This window comes from Rhinatrema bivittatum, unplaced genomic scaffold (assembly GCF_901001135.1).
Source record: "Rhinatrema bivittatum unplaced genomic scaffold, aRhiBiv1.1, whole genome shotgun sequence".
Lineage (NCBI taxonomy): Eukaryota > Metazoa > Chordata > Amphibia > Gymnophiona > Rhinatrematidae > Rhinatrema > Rhinatrema bivittatum.
In genome coordinates, this window is record NW_021820826.1 from 68558 (window position 1) to 95299 (window position 26742).

General features: G+C 41.6%; 1 protein-coding gene across 1 annotated transcript in view; it reads right to left on the reverse strand.

Annotated features, from left to right (window-relative positions):
- LOC115082176 (FGGY carbohydrate kinase domain-containing protein-like) overlaps window positions 1–26742 on the reverse strand; it is an 82988-nt gene that overhangs the window by 3977 nt on the left and 52269 nt on the right. The window contains exon 7 of the mRNA XM_029586429.1: window positions 9020–9081. Within this exon, the coding sequence (XP_029442289.1) occupies window positions 9020–9081 (62 nt within the window). The remainder of the gene's footprint in view (window positions 1–9019; window positions 9082–26742) is intronic.

Genomic DNA, 26742 nt, shown 5'->3' on the forward strand with positions numbered 1-26742 from the left:
CCCACCACTTCTTTCACTGGGCTTTTTTTTTTTTGTTTTGTTTTTTAATCTCTAGTATTGTTTACAGCTGGTTCTGATTTGCTTGAAATCACAGCCTTGCTTTCTATTTCAAATTATTTTATTTTCCTGCATAGATTCAGCTGTAATGCAATTGCATCTGTGACAAAAGATATAGAAGTGAAACATCCTAGCCCTCATTCACCCCTTCAACATCAATTCATTAAAAAAAAAAAAAAAAAAATAGAAACAAAAACCAACAAGATGAATATCTTTTAGCTTCCATGTGACAGCTGGGGGTAGAATTGGTAGGGAAGGGCAGGTAGAAAGTCCCCAGTTCAACTCTCGAGGATGTTCTGGAGGCAGCCACCACAGCCGTTCTGATCATTGCTCAAAGTTGGCACCTGGATTTGGGAAGGAGGCCTGGTGAATGGCCAGTGGCCAAAGGACTGCTGCTATAGTGATCAGACAAAGTATGTTTTGCTTTTAGGGGTGGAGGGTATAAAATATGTGAAAAGATAGGTTCATGGGCCCTGATTTCAAGCCCAAAGGTCTAGAAGGAAGATGCCGGGTCAAAAAAAAAAAAAAAGTTTTATAGGTAAAATAATTCCGATTCTAAGTGAAGCACTTAATTAACTTCTCTCTTTAAATATAATTTTATTATTTCATGTGGAGGACCATGCAATTTTATAAAGAAATTATTAGTTATCCAGCAAAATAAGAAGACATGAGAAAAATCTGGTTCAGCTCAAGGAGAATATTGAACATTTTCCTTGCAGGTCAATTAGAATTGATTAAAGAAGTTAATATCTTCAGCGGGTGCCTGTGAGCACCAGATGAATCACTGGAAGCTCTGTCCTATTACCAGCACTATGAGGGGACAAGATGGCTCAGAGGAATGGGCACAGTGTTATACAGCCCTTTCATCTCAAGATCATCGGTTTTAATCCCAGCTAGAAGCAACCCAGGTGGCAGTCTCAATCCACTTCTAGGGGCCACAGCAGAAACATTCACAAGTTAGCTCCTGTCAGGTTCCAATGAATCTGAATTCTGCTATATATCTCCTCCCTGACTTGAGACCTGTACATGTAATTGCTTTTTGTCCCACACTTGTCATATGTGAAACCCTGAAGGAGACGCACAGAGAGTAGAAACATGTACTGGGATTTATAGATTTGGTCTATATTTGATATAGCGATTCAAGAGAGAGCAAGGAAGTATAGGAAAACTTGGTTCTTACCTGCTAAATTTGTTCCTGTAATACCACAGATCAATCCAGACTCCTGGGTTTTGCCTCCCTGCCAGCAGAGGGAGACAGAGAAGAAAAGCTTTACTGGTACGGCTACATAACCTAATGTGCCACCTGCAGTTTCTCAATATGACCTGTACCCAAGCCAAGATGAGAATAACTGTAACAATAACAAAGACACCCAACACTCCTCAATGAGCAGTAGAAAGTTGGAGCCCCAACTCGTATCTCTGTGTCCAGAACCTCCAAGAAAATGAAATAAAACACCATTGCACAATGATATTCTAATAATATGAGCAGACTTTCTTAAATGAGTGGGGCTCTGGAGTGATCTGGAGTATTCCAGGAATGAAAATTAGCAGGTAAGGACCAATTTTCCTTTCCTGTTCATACCCCAGATCATACCTGAGATGCATCCAAGCTTCCCTAAACTGGGTGGGACTGAGATAGTATAGCTCACGGTACACTCTCCCCAAACCCCATGAAGTCCGGAGCCTGAACATCCAAGCAATAATGTTTGGTGAAAGTGTGCAATGACTTCCAAGTAGCTGCCTGACAGAACTCTTGCAGCGACAACTGCTGACACTCGGCCCAAGAGGTCATCTGCATCCGAGTCAAATGAGCCCTTTGCTCTTCTGACATGGGATGACCCCTGCAAATATATGCCAACGCACTCACCTCCTTCAATCAATGCACAATCATAGTTTTGAATGCTTTGTGTCCCTTCTTGAGCCCATTACAAAGCACAAAGAGGTGATCTGATCTCTGGAAACTATTAGTCACCTTGAAATACCTCAACAATACCCACCAAACATCCAGCATGTGAAGCTCCCTCGCATGTAGTGTTGAATTCAAATCTGGAAAAGTGGGAAGTTCCTCTGTCTGGCTAAGATGAAAAGCTGAAAGAACCTAAGGAAGGAATGAGGGTATTGTGAGCGATGAGATCCCAGACTCCGTAATCTGCAGAAACGTATTTTGACAAGACAATGTCTTAAGTTCTGAAAGTCTTCTGGCCGAACAAATCACCTCCAAAAAAACTCTACCTTCATGGTTAAATCCTTTAGAGTCGCCTTCTTTAGTGGTTCGAATGGTGCCTCACATTTCCCCCTCAGAACCAGATTCCAAAAGGGACACAGCTTCCACACAGGAGGTCATAAATGCATCACACCTCTTAAGAAATGAACCACATCTGGATGCAAGGCCAGGAAAACTCCCTTCACCCTAAGACAGCCTAAAGCTGCCACCTGCACCTGAAGAGAATTAAAGATTAGCCCTTTAACCAGATCCTTCTGCAGAAAAGACAAGATGTAGAAAACTGAAGCGTGAGCAGGTTGCATGCCCTGCTTGTACACCAAGCTTCAAAAACCCTCCATACCCTGACATAAGCCAAGGATAACTCTTACATATTAAGTGTTCCCTTTTAAAAGTCAAATCACAAGACAGAAGCGATCTGCTTGATCCAAAAATATTGGACCCTGACGAAGAAGACCCAGAAGATAACCTAACTGTAATGGGCCATATACTCACCAATATCCCCCGGTCATCGACCTCTACGTTGTGAAATGAGATAGGGATCAATTATAATAACTGCAAAATATGTCAAATCCCCTACTCCAAATGTTAGGTATTAGATAGCGCTATGGTAATATGACCTTCATAATAGGCGTCATAGTGTGGTAATTCTTACCATTTTGTCACTCTGCCTTATGCTTAATCATTGGTCAGTCCATTTTTTATAATATTTTTCGTGTGCTAGTGCTCCGTGTATTAAAACGTTAACTTCATTAGTACAAAACTTGCAGTCTTTTGTTGATACTTATCTTAACTTAGATGTAATTTCTTTGCATGTTATTAGCCCGAGACTCTCCTCACAGATGGTCCGTAGCAATGTGACCACTGTGAGGAGAGTCTCGGGCTAATAACATGCAAAGAAATTACATCTAAGTTAAGATAAGTATCAACAAAAGACTGCAAGTTTTGTACTAATGAAGTTAACGTTTTAATACACGGAGCACTAGCACACGAAAAATATTATAAAAAATGGACTGACCAATGATTAAGCATAAGGCAGAGTGACAAAATGGTAAGAATTACCACACTATGACGCCTATTATGAAGGTCATATTACCATAGCGCTATCTAATACCTAACATTTGGAGTAGGGGATTTGACATATTTTGCATGGGCCATATACTGCCATGGTTACCAGGTCTGCACACCACAGATGACAAGGCCACTCCTGCACCACTAGAATCATTGTGCCTGAATGCCTCTCTACATGAAATAACATCTTGCTCACCAATAGCCGTGGAGGAAACACAAAGAAGAATCCCCTATGGCCAAGTTAGAACCAGTGAGTCAATACCTTCCACTCCATTTTATCATCTGCAACTGTATAACTGAGGCATCTTGACATTCTGTCCTGATGCCATCAAATCCATGTGGGGATTTCCCCACCTGGTCTGAATGTGGAGCATTGCCTCCTCTGATAGGTTCCATTCTCCTGGGTCCCGTTTTCGCCGACTGAAAAAGTCTGCCTGCACGTTGTCTACTCCGGCTATATGAGATGCTGTTAGGATCGCCAGGTGCTGCTCTGCCCAATGCATCAATTCTTGCGCTTCTTGAGAATCTCTATCTGGTCCCTCCCTGCAGTTGATATATATCACCGTTGTTGCATTGTCCGACAGAACATGCACCGCACGACCTTGTAAACATGGCAGAAAGGAATGAGATGCTAAGCACACCGTCATCTCTAACTGATTGATAGACCATAAAGCTTCCTCCGTGGACCACTGACCCTGACACACCGCTCCCCACCCAGATAGGCTGGCATTGGTGTCACTACTACCCACTCCAGGACATCCAAGTTCATTCCTCATTTCAGATAGATCTGATCAAGCCACCAGGACAGACTGGACCTGTACGCCCACTTGAATGGGAGAGGACTTTGAAACTCCTCCCATAATAGGTCCCAACAGGAGAGAAGTGCCCTCAGCAGGGGCCACATATGAGCGAAAATCCAATGAACCAACTTTAGTGTTGATGCCAAGGACCCTAGCACCTGCAGATAATCCCAAACATTGGGAATTGAGAGCTGCTAGAGGCTGCAAACCTGCTTCTGCAGCTTCACTAGTCTCTCCTCTGTAAGAAACACCTTGTCAATCCAGGTGTCAAAATGAGCTCCCAGGTACTCCATGGACTGAGACGGTGTTAAGTGACTCTTTGCTAGGTTCACCATCCATCCCAAAGACCTCAACCTCTCTAGGATCCTCTGTACTGCCTGATGACAGAGATCTGACAACTGTGCTTGGATGAGCCAGTTGTTCAGGACCCCTTTCCTTCTGAGCGCTGCTGCCAGCACCATCATCACCTTGGTGAACATGTGTGAAACCACTGCCAACCCAAAAGGAAGGGTGCAAAACTGAAAATGATCTTCCAGAACCATGAACCTCAGAAACTTCTGATGCTCAAACCTGATTGGAATATGCAGATACACCTCTGTGTGTCCAAGGATGCTAGGAACTCTCCTTTCTGAACCCTTGCTATCGCAACTGTAGCACCTTGAGGGTTGCATTCACCTTTTTCAAGTCCAAAATTGGTCTGAATGTTCACTCCTTTTTTGTTTGATACCACAAAATATATGGAATATCTTCCCTTTCTTTGCTCCTCTCTGGGAACAGGCACTATAGTCCCCAGACTCTGTACATCGTCCACCATTTGGGAAACCATTACCTTCTTGGTGCGAGAAGTGCAGGAGATGTAAATCTCTTGCAGCAGTCGAGCAAGTTCTAACGTGTAGCATCTCTTATCAGCTCTAGAACTCATTGGTCCGTTGTGATCTTGGCCCACTTTTTAAAAGAGGGCTAACTGCTTTCTGACAGCTGGAAGAGAATGGACCAGCCTTGTTTCATTGTGAAGACTTAGCTCCCCTGGAGCCTTGGCCCGAGTTATCTCAGTTAGGCTTTTGCCCACCCCCAGAAGGACTGGACCTTGAGTACTGTGTACAGTTCTGGTCACCGCATCTCTAAAAAGATATAGTTGCACTGGATAAGGTACAGAGAAGGGCAACCAAAATGATAAAGGGGATGGAACAGTTCTCCAATGAGGAAAGGCTAAAGAGGTTAGGGTTATTCAGCTTGGAGAAGAAACGGCTGAGGGGGAATATGATAGAGGTCTTTAAAATCATGAGAGGTCTAGAATGGGTAGATGTAAATCAGTTATTTACACTTTCAGATAATAGAAGGACTAGGGGGCACTCCAAGAAGTTAGCAAGAAACACATTTAAAACTAATCAGAGAAAATTCTTTTTCACTCAATGAACAATTAAGCTCTAGAATTTGTTGCCAGAGGATGTGGTTAGTGCAGTTAGTGTACCTGGGTTTAAAAAAGGTTTGGATAAGTTCTAGGAGGAGAAGTCCATTAACTGCTACTCAGTAGCATGGGATCTTCTTAGTGTTTGGGTACTTGCCAGGTTTTTGTAGCATGGTTTGGCCACTGTTGGAAACAAGATGCTGGGCTTGATGGATTCTTGGTCTGACCCAGTATGGCAATTTCTTATGTTCTTATGACCCTGCCTCTGAGATGAAGAACAGTTTTTGTTCTGCCAAAATCTTCGATTATCCCTGAAACGTGACAGAGTTGGAAAAGATATTTCCTCCCTCCAGTTTGCTTCCAGAAACTTATGCCCTTTGGACTCACCCAAATGTTTTATCAGCTGCTCCAGATCCTCCCCAAACAAGAGCTTGCCCTTAAACAGTAGGGCCCCTAACTAAGACTTCAACCAAACATTTGCAGACCAGTTTCTCAACTACAGCAGCCATCTGGCTGAAACTGCTGACATGACCCTGGAAGATGTTCTAATCAAGTCATACAGCGCATCCGCCACCTAGGCCATTGCTGCTTCCAAACGCTCAGTCTGCTTAGTGGAGGATGCTGAGGAAGAACCCTCGCCTACAAGCTCTGGACTAGCACAAAACATGCTCTCTGCATAAAACTGCTATATACAGCAGCCCAGATGCCCAAAGCCGAGACCTCAAAAATTCTCTTGAGATGAACCTTCAGTTTTCGGTCCTGCATGTCTTTCCGTACTACAGACCGTGCCACTGGAATTGTTGTCTTCTTGGTCACTGCAGGGACAGACGCATCCTCTGGTAACAGGCACAATTTTGCCATCACCCTTCTGACCTTCAGCCTAGTCTCCGGAGCATCCCACTCTCTGACCACCAACTTCTTCACCAACTTGTGGAATGGAAAGGCCTTTTCTGGACCTTTCAATCTGTCCATGATAGAATCTACTCCTTCCTGGTCAGACTCTTCCTGTGGCACTTTAATGCCAAGAATCCTTGAAATCCTCCCAAACTCTTTCGCCTCAGCCAAGACCCTGCACCAAGACAGCTGCCTTTAGAGCTCTGATCCTCTGCAGCCAACAGATGCCGAGTCCTCATTTGTTCTTTTTTTTTTTTCTTCAAACTTTACTTTGAGAGAGAAGATAAAAAATACTTCCCTGAAGGCTGCAAAGATGATCACTGGATCCTCAGGGTTCTCGGGCTCCAGGGGAGAAGGAGGGATCTGGACCACCAGATATCTTAACTCTCACACTATCCAGGTATGAGCATAAGTCAAGGGTCACTAACCCCCTAGGAGGGCTTCCTTTGCTGTACTTCTTCTTTGTTCTTTATATATACACACACACACATACATACATACATATACACACCATATATTCTCCAGACTGCAGGTTTTGCACCTCTACTATCTGCTGGAGACAGCGAAATATTGAAGGACTGCAGGTGGCACACTAGGTTATATAGCAGCGTCAGTAAATCTTTTCTTCTCTGTCTCCATCTGCTGGCAAGGAGGCAAAACCCAGGAGTCTGGACTGATCTGGTATATGAAGAGGAAACAGAAAACTTCAGACCACCTTACAGGACTTGCACACTAGTCTCGCCTGGTCCTCCTTAAGATTGAGACCCACAGAGAATCCTTGGTGAAGGGAGGAGCCCTTCACCAGAGTATAAGACCTCAGGGCTTAGAAGGGTTAAGCAGGCCCGGAGAAGAGAGTTCCACCGTATGAGAAGATCTGCTAAGTTTAAGGTTTGCGAGTGACAACTGTTAAGACATGCTAGGTTTAAGTTTGGAACTTGTCTGAAGTCAAGGTGAGCTGCCTACCAGTGATTGTTTTGCTTTGCACTATTCTTTGTTATTTGTGAATTACCTGAAGCCAAGGTGAGCTGCCTAAGTTGTTTTGTTTGGCTGTGCACTGCACTTTCCTTTGTTTTCACTGTAAATAAACTGCACTTAAGGAACAGCCAGAGTTTGCCTCCTGTTTTCCTCTTGCTGTCCCCAAGCTGCTACTGCTTGAGTTACCACAACAGTATGACATTCAGTTTGCTAGAAGGATTCAGAATGGTGCTGTAGAAGCTCCCGCAGTGAAGTTGGTCTTCCTTCTGAACTGATTTAGATTAATGATTTTGCCTTTAAAAAATTAATGTGAATTTATTTTTATTTATTTATTTATTTATTTTTAACTATGACATGCTGAAATATTTTTTTTCCCTTGACTCTTTGGCTCAGTAGATTTGCAGAACAGTGTGTTCCATAACTTTTTGCAGCTTTATTTAACAAATTATTACAAATATTCCTGTTGTATATTTAGTCATGAGAGTCCACAGATTCCAGAAAAATCTAAATACCGATAGTGCTATATACCTTTGGTATATAGCCCTAAGATAAAGATCTCACTTCCCTCAAAAGGTAAAATAACCTTTCTCAATTATTTTCTGTACGTTGGGGCTTGGCATATTGGCTTCCCGATAAAGTCCAGCAGGGTATTAGTGAGCAATCAGATACACACATCACCTTCAAGAAAGTCCATGCATCAGAGAGTAAAGAACTTTCAGGAATTTTTTCCAGGAGAAATTAGTGCCTGTTCAAGATGCTGAATTGACAGCACTGGAAGCTAAAGTCTTTCATCGATCCACAGAACAAGCACAGGCAGTGGGAGCAGAAGCTTCCTAACATTGCCATGCCAATCTTCCTCAAGCCTGTTCTGGAAGGTCCACCTCCACAGCTTAAAGAATCTTTGGCTTCTTTATTGGGACTGTCAACAATGATGCCAATTTGGGATTATAAACACTGCAAACACTGTACCCTTGGGGAATGGGATGGAGATCATCAACTCCTTTCAGACTGGCCCCCAACCAGCTTTCAGATAGCAATGACCTTTGGCTGCTATCAACCTGAATGACATTTGAACTGAACTGATGACCTAGGTTCTTTAACCCTATGATGCCAATTGCCTGAGTCAGCCAGTCACCCACAGCTTTCAGTTTTAAAAATGTTACTCCTGAGGCTGCAGAACTCAAACTCACAGACAGCATTTCTAGCTTTATGGATGTGCAAAATGCATGACAATGAATTATTTTAGGTGAAATGAGCAAGGGTACCTAGGAGTAAGGCCAAAAACAATTATGCCTGGAAACAGGCCCAGAAATATTTTGAAAACTCCAGTTAGTGCTGTTTTAACACCTTGTAAGAGGAGGCAGCTAATACTTGACTGTGGCACTATATTTTGGCCAATAGGACTGTCTGTGTGGAAAAGATATTCTACAGAAAAAAAAAAAGAGATATTCCTCAATTTTTATGCCCCATTCATTTCTTACTCCCGTTATTGATGGAGAATAAGGGGCTAAAATCATGAATGTATAACATCTGCTCATGCTGAGGTTTGACAATTCTATAGAATCTGCTATCATTCAGCGTACATGGAATTACCTTTTGACTTGCTCATTGGGCCACACAACTTTCCCAATTCTTCCCATTCTTTTCATCGCCTCCTGGAAAAGAAAAACAACAATGAAACTTCTCTGTGATGGGACCATGAGGAGTGTGTAAATGCTGCACCCTGGCAACAAGAGCAGCGGCAGAGTAATACGAGTAACTAGGAAAAAAAAAAATCCCCATCAGGCATGACATCAATCATCCCTGGTTTGAGTTAAAGTACTACACAAGGCGCTGCTCAACTTTTATGTGCCTCAGACCTACCCAAGTTAAGCCAGCACGTCTATGATTTCATCACCAAAGCCTTGAACTGCAGGTTCTATAAATGAGCATTTTTACCTCTCTTTCAAAGGAACCATGAAAATTACATTGACTTACAATCTCTGAAAACCTATGCTGGAAAACTTTGCACCTAAATGAAAAAAAAAAGTTAAAAGGGAGCTTAGACTAACTAAGCAGGCAAACGTGCCAGAAAAGCATTCTGGGCATGAATTTCTGCTGCTATGAGGCCCTTTGTTTACCCACTTGGGGGTCGCTGGTTTAAGCTGTACATAGGAAGTATGAGGGCCCCATACTGGCTCCAGTACAGCTCTTGGGCTTTGAAGCTGGAACTAGTAGACTTCAGACAAAGGACTCTTAACATAGCTAAGCCAGGAAAGCACTGCTATAACTAACCGGTTTCCTCCCTTTATTGCTTCACTAACACCAGAACCAGTATCACATCTGCTGAGAGTATCTGTGTGCTGGATCAGGTGAGCAAAATCGGTGGATCGTCTTGGCCTTTCATCTCTTCCGAAACAAGAGCATGTGGTGGTGGTGCACGTAGCTTCCGTCTTTATGCTTTTTGTACCATAGAAAGCTATCATTTGGGATTTCTTAGCCTGAACGCAATTATGGACTCTGCAAAATGCTACCTATAAAAATGACTGTAAGACTGACAAACTATCTTAAAATAATCTATGTAATTGCTAGAGGAAACGCAACCAAGGTTTAGCCACATCTTCTGGCTGCTTCAACACTCTGCAGTGCCACCGTTTCCTACCTGCCCTCAGAATTAGTAGGGTGCCAATTACAGAATGGCCCGGCTGCTACATTTGCAAAACAGCTGCGGGATTTCAACATTTTCCATGAGGTAGCCTTAACTTGCTCAGTATATAACTTTAAAAATAGCTTGGTTGAAGATTCAAACCAAATTCAGACAGCATTCGAAACCATGCAAAATGCAATCTTAATTTGAGTTGCATTAGTTCTCTTCTTCGGCATTACTGTACACCAGTGGGACACTTTCTTTTTTTACAACGAGCTTTGTTTTGCAAAATAAAAATAAAACGTTTTGTGAGATGGCTTTACAGTTCATTCTTTTCTCTCTCCACAATAGCTGTGCTATAAATAAACCCTGAAATTCACATTTGACGGTCGTTTCTAAAGGCCAGGCAAAAGGCAAATGAAAGATGACGCAGAAAAAAAAGAGAGGCACTGTGCAGCAGGAGTGAAAGAGTGCATTCATGATCTGTAACCTTTCCTTGTGGTGTCAAAGCTGAGGAGATGCTGCCCAGTAAACCCATGACTCACCAATAGGAATACCCAGTCCAATGTGTCACGAGGAGAAAAAGATCCCTCTACTCCCAATCTAATTTTTAGTGATGATTCAGCTGCATGTTGTTACCCATCTTTTCAATTAGACAATAAATCAAGGCCATAGGCTCTGCAAGATTTAGAGATCCCAGCATACTTTAGAAAGGACAGAGCAATGACAAAGGAAGAGAAATAAAATTATGACACTTCAGGCTGAATTAGTTGTAAGGGTTCTGGCACTGCCATGCGGACCACACCTGGGTTCAGTTCCTGGCGCAGGTCTATTCCTAAGCTCAGCCACATTCACAGCAAAGGGCTCAGCCAGACTCTTGGACTCAGCTGCATTCTTGGCTTGTGCGGCACTCACAGACTGAGTTGCACTCCCACGATTACTCACGCTCCCAGCCTCAGCTGCCCACTTGGTCTCAGCCTTACCCACACTCTCAGCTTAAGACACACTCCCGGGCTCAGCCGCATAATTCCTAGCCATGCCCTCAGTTTTTGCCACACTCCTGGGCTCAGCTGCACTCCCAGCCTTAGCAGCTCTCCCAGAATTGTCGCACTCCCAACCTTGCCTCACTCCCAATCTCAGTCACACACTTTCTGACTCAGCCAGCTGGAGAAACAGTAGCCTGAGCAAGGAATGATTTCAGCCTTATTACCTGACTGTATCATCTATTAACCATCAAGCTGACCAGATGAGCCCTTTTCTTGCCTTTACCAGCTACTACCGCCATCCTGCACGCCTAGATTCTTATTAGTTGGTATCACAAGTGTGGCATGTTCAGATTAGGAAACTGGGCTTTTGGATCTCAGATCATCTATTATTTGTACCATAGGTTTTCTGTACTAATGTTTGGCAATTCCTGCCTGGGACAACTTGGAAAACAATCTTTTGGTCTGAAATGAAAGGATGGGGCAACTCACAATTGATCTGGAAGACACTGTTTACCGTCATGGAGACATGATGGCAGTAATGATTAAAAATACTAATAGTCTGCCAGACAAGGTTGACCGGCTGGAAAATCATGCTTGAGTTTATAATCTACGCCTCCTGGGTGTTGAAGAAGACTTGCTTGACTGGGAGGATTTAGCTAATCCAGTTATTTTCAATTTTACACAAAGGATATTTATAGCTATCTAAATTGTTAACGTGTGATGCTTCAAAAAGCTAAATTCTTGCACAATGACCGAGGGAAAACATTTCTTTGAATGAAAATATTAGGATTAATCACTTATTTATATTGTAAACTTCATGGGCTGGGCTTTTATTTTTAAATCTCTAGTGTTGCTTTAAGCTTATATTAAACAAAAAATGACCTGGAGCATCTTGCACGCTGCATTCTCTGCAAATTTTGAGCTACATTCTAGTAACATGCAAGTCCACTGGTTTATTTCATTCTGCTTCACTTTTTGTTTTAGGTTGTTGGAGCTGGTGTGCTGCTTATTTGAGGATAATTCACTAGTTTTGGGCTAGACAAGAACTTTCATTACAATTCATTCTGTTACCTCAGTTTTACATGGGAAAGAAGAAAATGCATTGGACAAATGGACGTTAAGGCTGTCCAGTCCTCTGTGATCTGAAATAAGTTGTATGAACGAACAGATATAATTTAATATATGAACATAAGCTATGCCGTGCTGGGTCAGAACAAGGTCCACTGAGCACAGCAACCTGTCTCTGAGAGTGGCCAGTTCGGGTCACAAGTACCCAGCAGATCCCAAAAAATGTAGATCTGTTTCTTGTTATTCATTCCCAGGGATAGTGATGGCTTCCCTAGTCTACCTAGCTAATGTTTTATGGACTTCCCCCCCAGGAACTTCTCCAAACCTCTTGTAAACCGCGCTAAGCTAGTTGCCCGACACATCCTCTGGCAACAGATTCCACCGCTTGATTGTGCACTGAGTACTTTCTATGATTCATTTTCAATCTACTGGTTGGCAGTTTCATGGAGTGTCCCCCTTTTTGAAAGGGTAAATAACCATCCCCAATTTACCTGTTTTACCCCTCTCATGATTTTATAAAACCTCTATTATAATCCCCTCTCAGTTATCACTTTCTGAAAGCTGAAGAGCCCTGACCTGTGTAGACACTGTTCATAGAGGAGCCGTTCCATCCCCTTTATCATTTTTTTTCTCCCTTCTCTGCACCTTTTCTACTCCTGCTATGTATTTTGTGAACTGGGGGTAGCCAGAACTGCAGACAGTACTCAAGGTACAGTTGCACATTGGCTCAATATAGATGCAATATGATGTTTTCCATTTTATTCTCCCTTCCTTTTTGGATGATTCGTAACATTTATTTGCTTTTGACTGCCACTGCACACTGAGATGAGGATTTTAATGTACCGTCTACTAGGACTCTGAGGTCCTTTTCCTGAGTGGCGATTCTGAATATGGAACCCAGCATAGTGTATTTGTAATTGGGATTATTTTTTCCTATGCGCGTAACATTGCACTTTTTAAATAAAACATTTAATCTGCCATTCAGATGCTCAGTCTTACAAGGTCCTTCGCTAGTTCCTCACAATCCACTATTTTAACTATTTCAAATAATTTTGTGTCATCTGGAATCTGATCACCTAACTCATTCCCTTTTTCAAATCATTTATGAATATGTTAAAAAGCACTCCATTAATGACCTTTCATCATTTGGAAAACTAACCTACTCTCTGTTTCTTGTCTTTTAACCAGTTATCTATCCAAAATAAGACACTGTCTCCTATCCCATTCATTTTTAATTTTCTGAGGAGTCTCACATGGAGAATTTTGTTAAATGCCTTCTGAAAATCCAAATACATTATATCAACTGACTCACCTTGATGTACATATTTACACTTTCCAAAAAATCTAATAGATTTTTAAGGAAGCCTTTCCTCTGCTAAAATCATATAGACTCTTCCCTAGTAAGTCATGTCTATCTATATAGCCAGTAATTTTATTTTAAAAATAGCTTTCACTATTTTGCTGGGCATCAATGTCAGGTTCACCAGTCCATAGTTTCCCGGATCAAACCTGGAGGCTCTTTTAAAAACCAGCATTACAATGGCCCCCATCCAGTCTTCAGGTATTGTGGCATTATTAAATTAGAGGTTACAGATTACTAGTTATGGGTTTACAATCTCATGTTTGAGTTCCTTCAGAACTCTGGGGTGGATACCATCTGATGCTAGCGATTTGTTATTCTTTAGTTTGTCAGTTTGATCTAGAACTTCTTCCATTATCACAGAGATTTGCTTTAGTTGCTCAGCATCATCACCATCAAAGAATGTTTTTGGTGTGGGTATGTCCCCAACATCCTTCTCAGTAAACACGGAGGCAAAGTATTGACTTAAATAAATTGCAGAAAAACTATTTATTGCTTTTATATACCGTCAATCTGTAGACAATCTTATTGGTGTGCAATAGATAAAATATAAATCAAAATACAATATGGGCTGGATTTTAAAAGATTTATGCGTTTAGAGTGGGTTACGTGCGCCGGGCCTATTTTATAAAGGCCCGGCAACGCGCGTAAAGCCCCGGGATGCGTCTAAGTCCCAGGGCTTGCAAAAGAGTCTATATGATTGCTTGCATAGGTCAAATGCGCACAACTGAACTGTTGTGTGCATCTGACCTATGCTGCGGCCATATCCATTCAATAAAGATCTTCTTTTCAAATAACAGTGTGACAGAGTTATCTTTCACTAATGTGATTGGTAAAAATTGGAAAAGTGTGGGGGGGGGGGGGCAATTATAGTAGATGAGAGGAGACAGTCACATCTGAGATAGTTATGTACACTAAGATCTTTGTGGGAGTCAGAACAGTGTCTAGAATGAAGAAATTCTGAACTGCATAAAAAATATAGGTGAGTTTTACCTTATTACTCCTTCAGTGACTGTGAGACATTACTTTGTAGCTCTGTATCCTGTGGCAGAAAAGTTCAAGTCACAAACAAGACGGTCTGCTACTGAGGATAGGGAAAGACCTATAGTACCTGATTGTAATCTGCTTTGAAGTGCCGAAAGGCGGAATATAAATCAAATAAATAAAACTTCTGCTTTGTGGGTGGTTGTCCAGTGCCAATTGTACTGCGAAGGCATTTTGATTGTAGGATCTTTTTTAGAGCTAGGGTGGAATGGTACTCTCTCTGTTCTAACTTATAGGTCAGGATCAGAATGTACTGTTATTTTATGTCCACAGAGTTTTTCTGGTAGCTATAAAGCTGTCTGGGAGTGTACCAGCCAAGCTCTGCAAGACTGGATATGCTGATGATATATTAGAGGGTTTCTTTAGACAGGTTCTGTCAAAGTTGATTTCTTCTTCACTTCATCTCTATTGCAAGGATGCCTCTAAAATAATTCTGTTTCTATAGTCACTATGAAATGCCTGGCTTCTCCTTTCATGAATAAAAGAACCATGGATATCAGCAGAAAATAACAAGATACTGTTTCTTTAAGTTTTGATGTTCTCAGATACTTCTATGTATACATTTTATAGCTGATGACTTTCTTTTAATATAATATAGAATCAGAGAAAGCACCTGGCAATGTAATCTTGTCCACCCCTCTGCTTACAGGCAGGATCCATTGTACCAAAAATCAGCCCATATATTTTCCTAAAACAATATTTATTCCTCGCTTCTCTTCAGCAGGAAGGGAACAGGTGCTGACGTGGTACTAATGTTCCATACTTAAAGTGCTAACATATTTACAATTTCCGCACCTCCTGCAGTGTACTATTTGTCATTACTGGATTAGCACTGCTTTTGTAACTCCTAATTAATTGCATAAATATTGCAGCAGCTCCAAAGCCCCATTTGTCTCTTCTGTGCTCCTGCAGTTTACTGCCATTCTGAAGCTCAGCACTTGGGCAGCCAGGAATCTAAAAATGCCTTGTTTGAAAATACTAGTTGGAAACTTCAAGGGGGTTAGAGAAAGAAAGCAAAACATTGTTCTTTTTCTATAGAAATTAAGTCTATCCTCCTACATAATTTTTCCAAACTATTGCCTATGAGGTTGCCTTTTCCATGCCATTTTTTTTTGTCTCAAAGCCTTTTTTGTGTGCGCGAAGATTTATATAAATGTACTTAAGCTAATGACAGGCTACCTTGAAAATGAGCTGTTGCAGCCTGCATCAGCAAATTTTTTTTCCATACGGTGAGGCGTGGAACAAAAATATGGATGGGGGAACTGTGAAGGCGTGTGCACCCTTACAAGTGTCAAAATCATTTCATTACACGGGAGGAGAAAAAATGCAGGCCCTTCTCTCCAGCCACTCATGTAATTGAAAAAATTCCCTCATTTGCAAGAAAGAAGAGTTACAAGGTGTCCTTAATATTTCTATTTGGAATTTCTTTTCATGTTTAAGTGCCTTTGCTTTTAGAAGACCTTTTAACTCTAATGCAAAGGGACACGCCACTTCTACTTATTCCCAGAGCGCTAGAAATTTAGGATATTCAAGAGAGGGTATACATCTAATATTTAGTAATATAGTATCCTTATTTTTCAAATTTCCCTAGCATGAAGCATCAGCTTTAACATTTCTGTCTAAAAATATTTTCCAGGTGTTGTTTTCCTTTCCCTGAAAATGTAGTGTCCAATTATTTAAAAAAAAATAAAAAATAGTGGAATTCACATTGGAATCTCCTTCCCCATCTATTGCTGTCTGGTAGAAAATTCAGTTTTCTGCTGCTATCATTGTCCTTGGGCTATCCATCATCTTGAAAATATCTGATCAAGCCAATGAACTGCCTAACATCACTTGATCAGTCAGTCAACCAACCCACCACTTAAAAAGTCATCCATCACCCCTTCCTCCAATTAACCACCCTGACAATACTTCTCTTAGTCTAACCATCCAATTACCTAATTGTTCAAACACAACAAACTTCTAGTCATCTAACCTACTATCCATGATGCAACTACCCAACTAACCCTCCATCAAACCAACCAACCACCCAGCCAACCAAGCAACCAATATATGTTCTTTTCTCTGTCCTCCCAATAGGTTCATACATACAGTTATTTAATTTTTCACAGAATGAATTAAGTGGCCAGAATGAGGTCACATATGTCGAGGGTGTTCTGGAGGTGGGTGGTAGGCATTTCCGAAGGGAGCAGAGTTAGCCGCATAACTTATGTGGGCTGTAGGGCTGTCCTAAATTTAGCCGGTTAGTCATAACTGGGTAACTAACGGGCCGATACAGTACTGCACGTGCAGTAAAGGGTAATAGCGCGTCGAAAACGTGCACCAACCCCCCTGAACCTAATAGCACCCGCAACATGCAAATGCATGTTCATGGCCCTATTAGTTATTCTCCTGCGAATCAGTAAGTAAAATGTGCAGCCAAGCCGCACATTTTGCTTTCAGAAATTAGCGCCTACCCAAAGGTAGGCATTAATTTCTGCCAGCGTCGGGGAAGTGCACAGAAAAGCAGTAAAAACTGCTTTTCTGTGCACCCTCCGACTTAATATCATGGCGATATTAAGTCGGAGGCCCCCAAAAAGTTTAAAAAAGTTAAAAATTAAAAAAAAAAAATTTGAAATGGGCCCGCAGGTTGAAAACCGGACACTCAATTTTGCCGGCGTCCGGTTTCCGAACCCGTGGCTGACAGCCGCCGCTCCTGTCCAAAATGAGGCGCTAGGGATGAGCTAGTGTCCCTAGCACCTATTTTTGCCACGGGTCCTAATTTAAATAAATTAATTTAGTGAATTGCGTGTACAGGAGAGTGGCCTATGCGCGGGCCGGGAGAGCAGACGTTCGCCCGCTCTCCCACGACTTTTACTGTATCAGCCCGTAAGATAGCTGGATATTTTCAGTGTCATGACTGTGCTGAATATATCCTGTGCAGGATACTCCATGCCTTCTCTTAAGGATAGTAACCTGCCACTCCTTGCAGATTATCCCCATGCAAATATGTTACACAAGGTTACTTTATTTCACAGATTTATGGTCTGCATTTCGCAGAGCATCAATGCGGATTACAACCAAAATAAACCATTTCTTTATTTTTATCTGCTAGCCACTAAGGATCCTTTGTTTTTATCCCATGCCTTTTTGAATTTCATTACTGTTCTTGTCTTCACCACCTCTTCTGGGAGGGTATTATATGCCTCCACCACCCTTTCCATGAAGAAATATTTCCCGACCTTGTTCCTGATTCTATTCCCTTGGATTTTCATATCATGAACCCTACCTAGTTCTACAGCTTTCTTTTCATTAGAAAAAGTTTGATTCTTGTGAATCATTAAGGCCTTTCAGGTATTTAAAAGTCTGTATCATATCTCTTCTGTTTCTCCTCTCCTCCAGAATATACATATTTAGGTCCTCCAGCCTTCTAAGTCTTTCAGTGCAAACTCCACACCATTTGGGTTGTGACCACTTTCATCCTGTCTCTTTCCTTTCTGAGATATGGTCCCCAGAATTGAACACAGTAGTCCAGGTGAGACCTCACCAAAGAGGTGTACAGGGGCATTATCACCTCCTTTTTCCTGCTGGTTGTGCCTCTCTCTCTCTATGTAGCTCAGAATCCCTCTGGCCTTAGCCACTACTTTGTCACATTGCTTCATCAGATACTATCACCCAGAGGTCTTTCACCTGGCCTGTGCAAATCAGTCTTTTGCCCCCCACCATGTATAGCAACTTTGCTGCTGTTCCTTTTTGTAGTGCTGATTAAATCCTAGCTGCCAAATCTTTAACCTTGAGCTTTCTTAAATCGCTTTACAATCGCTCTACTCCTTCCGGTGCATCCACTCAAACTTTGCCTTCTAACCCCTCTGCAATATCTCTCACAAAGATATTGAACAGAACCAACTCCAGAACCGATCCTTGAGTCTCTCCACTTATCATTCTCACCTCACAGAAATATAGAAATTTGACGGAAAGGAAAAGACCTCATGGTCTTTCAAGTCTGCCTATCCACCTAATTCAGCTTTACAATTCCTATCATTCCCTCAGAGATTTCCTATGTTTATCCTATGCTTTCTTGAATTCAGATACTTTTCTGGTCTCCACCACCTTCAATGGGAGGCGGTTCCAGGCATCCACCACCCTCTCTATAAAGAAAGATTTCCTTAGATTACTCTCAAGACTACACTTGTTCACCTTAGAGTAGGTTCCATTTATCACTAATTGCTGATGTTTGTCAGTCGACTAATTTATAATCCATTCCATCACCTTGGGACCCACTTTCAGGTTTTTCATTGTATTTATAAGCTTTCTATATGGTACCTAATCAAAAGCTTTGCTGAAATCTAAGTATATCACATCAAGTGCTCTTTCTTGATCTAATTTTCTAGTCATTCAAAGAAATCAATTACATTTGTTTCACACAACCTTCCTCTGGTAAAACCTTGTCTTGGATCCTTCAACTCACGGGATTATAGATAGCGCATTATCCTTTCCTTCCATTAATTTTTCCACCATTGAAGTAAGACATGTGATAGGGCACAGGCCAGGTGGCACCATTTTGAAAAATGTCTGCTGTCCAGGCCCGGAGTGTATAGTGCAGCATATAATACACTTCACCATCAATGAACCTTTTTCAAGAAAGGTGATGTCTGGAGGGTGGGGGTCCACTAGACCACCAAGGATTTCTTTTGTGTAAGAAGGGGTGGAATGGTCCATTGGATCCCCAGGGCCAGATTTTCTGAATGAAGTGGTGGAGTTGGGGGATGAAGGTGGGACTTGCAACCATACAGAAAAAGTTTATTTTTTCCATTTTTACAACAGGCCATCTGCAAGTATGGCAGGAAGGGTGGAACAGGAGGGTCTATACAGACCCCTGGGGGTGTCCACTAATTTCGGAGGGAGGACGTTCTCAAGGCCGAGCAGCCCTACAATGCTGGGTCTGCTATCTTGAATCGCTTTAGGGTGCTTTTGCTGCTGCAGTAAGTTTCCCTGCAGAAAAATACCATGGAATTCACCAAATGGCAGAGCAGTTTACCAAGTTGCAAGGCCAGTTACCACATATCTTGATGAATCTCGTGGTATTTCTCCCTGGTTTTTACATACCGTCCTTCTAGAAAATAGAGCAAAACAGTTTACAATATAAAAACCACACAGTATGTACATAAAATCAGCACTAAGGGTTCACAAAGCAGTTTACATAATTAGACATTTTCATTGCTGCTTAGGTGGTTAATTTGCATACTTAGATTTCATTGCTGCTCAGATGTTCAATCAACAAGGAAACCTTTTGACAGCAATAAAGTAGTTTACTAAGGAATGTGGCAAGTGAAGAAAACTTAGTAGCTGAGGTCCTGATCCAATCTGTGAGCACCAAACCTATTTCCTTCATACTTCTTCCCAACTCGTCTCGTAACTTTCCACAGATTTCAGTTTTCTGAAAGAGGATAATTGTGCCAGAAGTACTGATAGGATATGCTTTATGGTAATCTGAACTGAAACTTCTCTGTAGACAATACAGTGTAGCATGATTAATATCTAACTAAGAATGGAGCCATAGACAAAGAATATTCTGAAAGCCCATGAAAGCAGTCCTAGCATGCAGAGTACTATAAAACATGGGCTTGAAAGGAAATTGTCGAGGCTGACTGGCATATTTTAAGTCCGAACTGCCTCCCAGTAAGGCAGGAATATCCTAAAGAGTATCAGATGTTTTTTTTATTATTTCCTCTGAAGGTCCCAGGTCTAAACTGAATGTATGCATGGAAACAGAGAGAAGGCAGGCAAAATCATGACTGAGTTGTTTTATAGCAAATATCAGGGAAAGTACCCATAAAACATGGGTATATAAAAAATCAGCTGTAAACCACAATAAAATTTTTTAAAGAATATTTCAGAAAAATATTTATCTCAAGGAATTTTTAAATCATAAACCAACAAAATTTGTATTCATGATAATAAAATACAATCTTAAACAATATTTTATACAATAATCAAATTAAAATTTTTTAACAAATTTGATTTTACAAAAAACAACCCTTCCCCATAACATAAAAATAAAACAAAAACAAAACAAACACATAATCCCCATTAAAATATACAATACTGATTCACATAGAAAAATACACAAAAACATTTACAAACCACAACCCACCCATTAAAAAATCAAATCAACCCAAGAACCCTTGCACAATGAATCCCTCTGAACAATAAGAATTTTTTCTATCTTTATTCCAAATGCCCACAATATTACCACCAAATTCTAGTTTATTGAACAAGCTTCCAGACCGCTTAAGTCTTCCAAGATGATTAATACATCTCAAAAACAGATCTTCTGGACATCAATACTCGATGGTGAATGTACACAATGAGTTTACAGTTGTTTGATTTTTGATATATCCATTTTTGGGGGGACACTTTCCCTGATATTTGCTATATTATATCTAGGTGGTTCAGTGGATTCTAGATTTAGCCAATATTTCTTTACCTGAGTTTGTTTTAAAACACATCCAGGGAAAGGGTGCTGAATACATCTCTCATGAGAGGTGGTAGGAACAAAACCAGTAAGAGAAACCAAGCAGGTTTAGGACAAGCTCAGAAGATCTTTCATGGGGGAGAAGAAAGGATAAAGTCAGAAATTAAGTAGATCTGTGGTATTACTGCGGGCAAGGCTGGATTTAAGATTATGGGACCCACAGACAGAATACTTGGGGTGGGGGATTTTGCTCCTGGAAATGAAAGAGTAGCAGGGCAGTCACAGGTTTTGGGTGCCATCAGAATTTGGCACCCTAGGCACTTTCCCATGCTGCCTATCCCTAAATCCGGCTCTGACTGTAGGCAGAGACAATGAGCAGATTAAATGGGAGGGTTCTGGAGGTCTTTATTTAAGGTTGTATGTTATACTACTTTTCATCTCCTTATTAATGAAGGAAAGCAAACTGCTGCTGCTCCATTACTTCCCCCAAACACCACTTGTGAACCTGCATTCAATGGGGTGGATTTTAAGAGCCCTGCTCGCGTAAATCCGCCCGGATTTACGCGAGCAGGGCCTTGCGCACCGGTGCGCCTATTTTACATAGGCCTGCCGGCGCGCGCAGAGCCCCGGGACTCGCGTAAGTCCCGGGGTTTCTCGAGGGGGGCGTGTCGAGGGCGGGGCCGATCGGCGCGGCGTTTTCGGGGCGGGATGCAGCGTTTCGGGGACGGGCCCGGGGCGTGGCCGCGCCCTCCGGAACCGCCCCCGGGTTGCGTCTAGGCACGCCAGCGGCCCGCTGGCGCACGGGGATTTACTTCTCCCTCTGGGAGGCGTAAATCCCCCGACAAAGGTAGGGGGGGGTTTAGACAGGGCCGGGGGGGGGGTGAGTTAGGTAGAGGAAGGGAGGGGAAGGTGAGGGGAGGGCGAAAGCGAATTCCCTCCGAGGCCGCTCCGATTTCGGAGCGGCCTCGGAGGGAACGGAGGTAGGCTGCGCGGCTCGGTGCGCGCCGGCTACACGAAATCGGCAGCCTTGCGCGCGCCGATCCGGGATTTTAGCAGCTACGCGCGTATCTGCTAAAATCCAGCGTACTTTTGTTTGCGCCTGATGCGCCTACAAAAGTACGCGAGGGCGCCCTTTTTTAAAATCTACCCCATTAAGTTAAAGTTGATTGGTTTCAGCAAAGCCAATATAATCTCAACTGCTTTCAAGTAAGCTGCCAGTGCCTAACACAAAAAAAACATCCAAATTCTTGAGGATGCTAAAATTTCTAAGCTTAGGTAGTAGAGAAAAAAAAATACAGAAATGAAAAGAGCCAGCACCCCCCAAATGAAATAAATAAATAAATAAATAAATAAATAAATAACATTTGTTTGAACCATGGCCATCCCAACCTCAAATACTTACTATATGCTTTGTAAATAAAGGGCCTAGGAAGCTGCGTTTATAGGTAATTAACAATGTTTCCATGGCTCAACTCAATTTATTTACACAATTTACAAATAATTTATTTAGACAGTTTATTTCCCAACTTTCCAAAGGAAATAAGTCCCATTTTTCTTGTCTGAACAGAATTCAAATAAAACTTAAGAGGTGAAATGACCTAACGGACTTGCATACCAAAAGACGTTAAAACGGGGCCTATGTTCTAACACTGTGTGATAATTTGCGCTGGCGCACATTAGCGCGCTTTAGTAAGGCCTCTACGTTATAAGCCAAGTTTGTTGCCTCTCCCCCCCACCCCCTTATCTGAATGCAATATTAGTATCGACCTATAGATGGCAATCTTATAAAATTAACCAGATCTACCAGCCCCCTTTATAAAATGTATGTAACTTTTGGAAAAATACTATAAAGAACGCAGGGCATTTCTCGCCGAGAAATAGGGGGGGCCAGTTATTAGTCACCTTTGGGTCATTCACAATTTTCAGAAGCTAACAAGTAAAATTTCCTTCACCCTTGGAGGCACCAGCTTTGACTCTCAGGAAATTAAAACAAAGCAGTTGGGCAGGAATAAGAATAATAATCCATATTTCTTCTAAATCGACATATATATATAGTATTCAAACAAGATGTATTTGAATGTAATATGTTTGTCATGAAACATTTTATTACATGAATCTGGATATAAATATAACAGACAGAGGTTTAGGGGGGGATTCAAGATGGCTGAGGACTTGGGCCTTTCTTTTTTTCTTTGAACTTGCCTTTTATATTGGTAAAAAGGATGGGGAAACATGAAAACCTACCCTTCCAAACCTCTGACCCTAGCACAAGGCCTGATGCAGGGCCAGCTTAACCATTAGACAGACTAGGCAAGGGCCTAGGATGCCAGCCTCTGGGGGGCAGCAAAGAGCAGCAGCAGCCACGGAAAAACAATAGGTCCCGACAGCCACACAAGCTCACAGAGCCACCAGCGCTTTTTATCACTTTATCTTCACATCTTTTATGTACACTACAGACACTCCGGGCTTTATTTTTATGTCTTTTACATTTTATGTCTTTTTTTTTTTTTTTTTAAGTTGTTTGGTTCACTTTCGCCTCAATTTTTGAAGCCCAGCACACGTAAATCTCGGAGAAACGCACGTGGCTGGGCCTTGCGCGCACTTTAAAAATGGCCCGGCCACGCGCGTATTTCACGATACATGCAGAAGTGCCGGGCTTGATGAAAGGGGCTGGCCGGGGTCTGGCTGGGTCAGCGGCCATTATGCTCTGTCCTGGGAAAGTGCACGCTGGCAGCTGGGCCAACATGTGCAACTTACACCTGCTCGGAGGAGCAGGTAAGTTTTAAAACAAAAAATTATAGGCTAGATAGGGTTAGTTTAGGGGTTTGGACGAGAGGGGAAAAGGGAGGAAGGCTAGGTAGGGGGATAGGAAACTGGGAAAGGCCTACTTGCATCGCTGCGTGTATTTTTGTAAAATACACCCCCTTGCATGTGGAAGACAACACCTGCCTGCATATGCGCACGTGGATATTAAAATCTGGTGCGCGTCGACGCATGTATGTTATAAAATCATCGTGTCCATGTGCGTGCGCCAGGAACAGATTTCGAAAATTGACCCCTTTGTGTCTATGTCTTTGACAGGACCTGAGCGTTCAGCTTTGTTCCCAGGGTTGTCCTACAGGGAGCAAGAGTAGAGAGGGTGAGAATGGAACCCACTGTGTAATCCAACCCATTCCTTCCTGCTGTTTTTCTCTTCCCTCCCAGGCAACCTCATGGAACAGGAGGAGAGGAGTGAGGCTGGAATAGGTGGCAGAGCAAAGAAGAGTTCAGTTTTTGTCTCCATATTTCTACTTCTAACTTTTGGTCCCTTAATCTGAGGATCTGAGTGTCCAAGGTGAGGTATTCTGTAGTTTCTATGTAGAGATCTATAGTAGTTCAGCTTGCTCTGTTTTCCCAATAGGAAGTATGCTTACATATATGATAAGTGTGGTATTTTTGTAGAGTATTGTGTCATTTCATAGAGAGTCTGGTAATGAGATAAAATGGTCCCTGTTTTCAATTTAACAGCATCTATTATCTCACCTTTCAGACTTTAAGGGGCTAATTTTCAAAGGGTTTAAGGCTTCTAACTTTTGGAGTTAGACTTCTAAATTGGCCCTTTGAAAATGTACTAGGACTTCAACCTAAAATTTAGGGTCCTAAAAAGTGAGTGGCTATGAGGGCGGAGGTTGGGCAGGTAAACAAAATTAAGAGCTTAGCACTGATTTTCAGAACTGGGTGCCTAATAATTTAGGAGCTTAAATCTATGAAAATGAGTAACAGTTCTAAATTTAGGGTTCTAACTTTTAGGACCCTAAATTTATGTGATTTCTCAGCTGAAAACTTAGAGGATAGCTTTCAAATAACTGCGAGCATGGGTATATATGGCCACATGAAGATTTACAATAGTATTTTATAATTCATGCGTATCAGATGTGCATTATAAAATTATAAAATACATGCATCTTTACCCTACAACATATGTGTGTGTATGTGCATGTGTGTGAATACATTCAATGCATTGAAAGCAAGTATTTCAATGCATTGAACACACCTACTTTTCCTACCTAGTTTGAAAATACACATGTATATTCTGTGTGTGAAAATAAAGTAGGACCTTCACAAATCAGGATTTACATAAATTGGTGTATTTTAAAACAGCATGTGTAATTGAAATTACAAGTTTTACCAATTAACTCTTGGGGTGGTCTTCTAACCCAGGCGACCAACAGGTATTTCTGCTAGTTGTAAAACATAATGTTCTGTTTTTTAATGTGCTTGGAATTACAAGTCTCATGTTTCTGGTAATATAATGCCTTGCTCACATCGGTGCTTGTTTCAACAAGCAGTCCAGCCTTCCTAAAGCTTTGGGTGAGAACTGAACTACTAGTTTTTACTTTTTTTTTTTTTTATCAGCAAGGAGCACAGCATGTCTGTCTGTGTGAGACAGGTGAGATGGATAAGCTGTAAAGGTGTTGTAAATAACCAGTGTGTGTGCCTATGTGCAGATTTTTTTTTGATAATTCACCTAATCCATAAATTTAGTTAATACCATACATGTATGCAGTGGGTAAGAAACTGATAAATTAAACTGCAATAATCAAGATGCAAGCGTTAATATGCGGTAAATGCCTGCATTATTTATTGCAAGTATTTTATGTGCGTTAACAGTATTGTTAACATGCATAAACTAGACTGAACTAGTGTTAATACAAAATGCAGTAATGAGATGCGAAAGTATGTATGATAACTCATTACCTATTAGCACATCAAAATGTGTTAAAATGTACAAAATGTAACATGATATTAATGCAAAAAGCTCAGGGAGAGATAGAAACATTTTATTGTTTGCAGTAAATCATGCCTCATATGCATCTCATTAACACTGGCCATTAATATGCACATTAAATATTGTATTTCCATGTAAAAATGGTTGATGTTAATGCAGTTTAGTACACTGGCCCCTTTTAGGTTCTTCAGTGCTTTATGCACAGAAATGGCCCTTTAGAAAATTGTGCAACTAATACGCACTTTCCAAGGAGTGGAGTATGGGCTGGGTTAGAACTTGTGTACATACTCTTTGATTTAAAAAAAAAAATATGCACATAAATTCTCTTGGCAAAACTATGAACCCCAAATAGCAGGTATTTGTGTGTACGAAGTTTTGCTGGGATAATTTTCAAAGCGAACTTACACATGAAAGTTCGCTTTGAAAGCTGGTGAAACTTGGGTGCATAAGATCCCACATATTTATGTGGGCTTGTTATAAAATTACCCATTCTGAGGTATTACTCTCTCTTTGAAAATTATCCTAGCAAAACTATATATACACAATTATACCTATTTAGATGGTAACTTTAATACTGGCGTGTGGGTGCACGTGTGCACGTTTGCTGGCTCGCGTCCAGAGATACTTGTCCATATGTGCGCATATTATAAAATAGCCTGGATGCACATACATGTGCACACAATTTTAAATGGATGCGTGCATGTGTGCACAAATGCCGCTTCTACCCCGTGAGTGGGGGAATTTTATAAGGGATGCGCACCGAAGCCATTCACCATTTTCCCAGTTCATTGCCAGTTTGCCCAGCTAAGGGATAGGACTTCCTAACCCCCCTAATTCAACAGCCTCCCTTCTACCCCGTTAGCCTCGACCCTTAAAAACCTGCTGACGAGCCAGTCCTAGCAGAAGTACATTTACATGGCAGGAGACCCCGGTGCAAGCAAGGATGTGTAACTATTTACGTGCACGTTTCTTGGCCAGGCCCCGATGCGCCCAAGCTCCAACCAGACTAA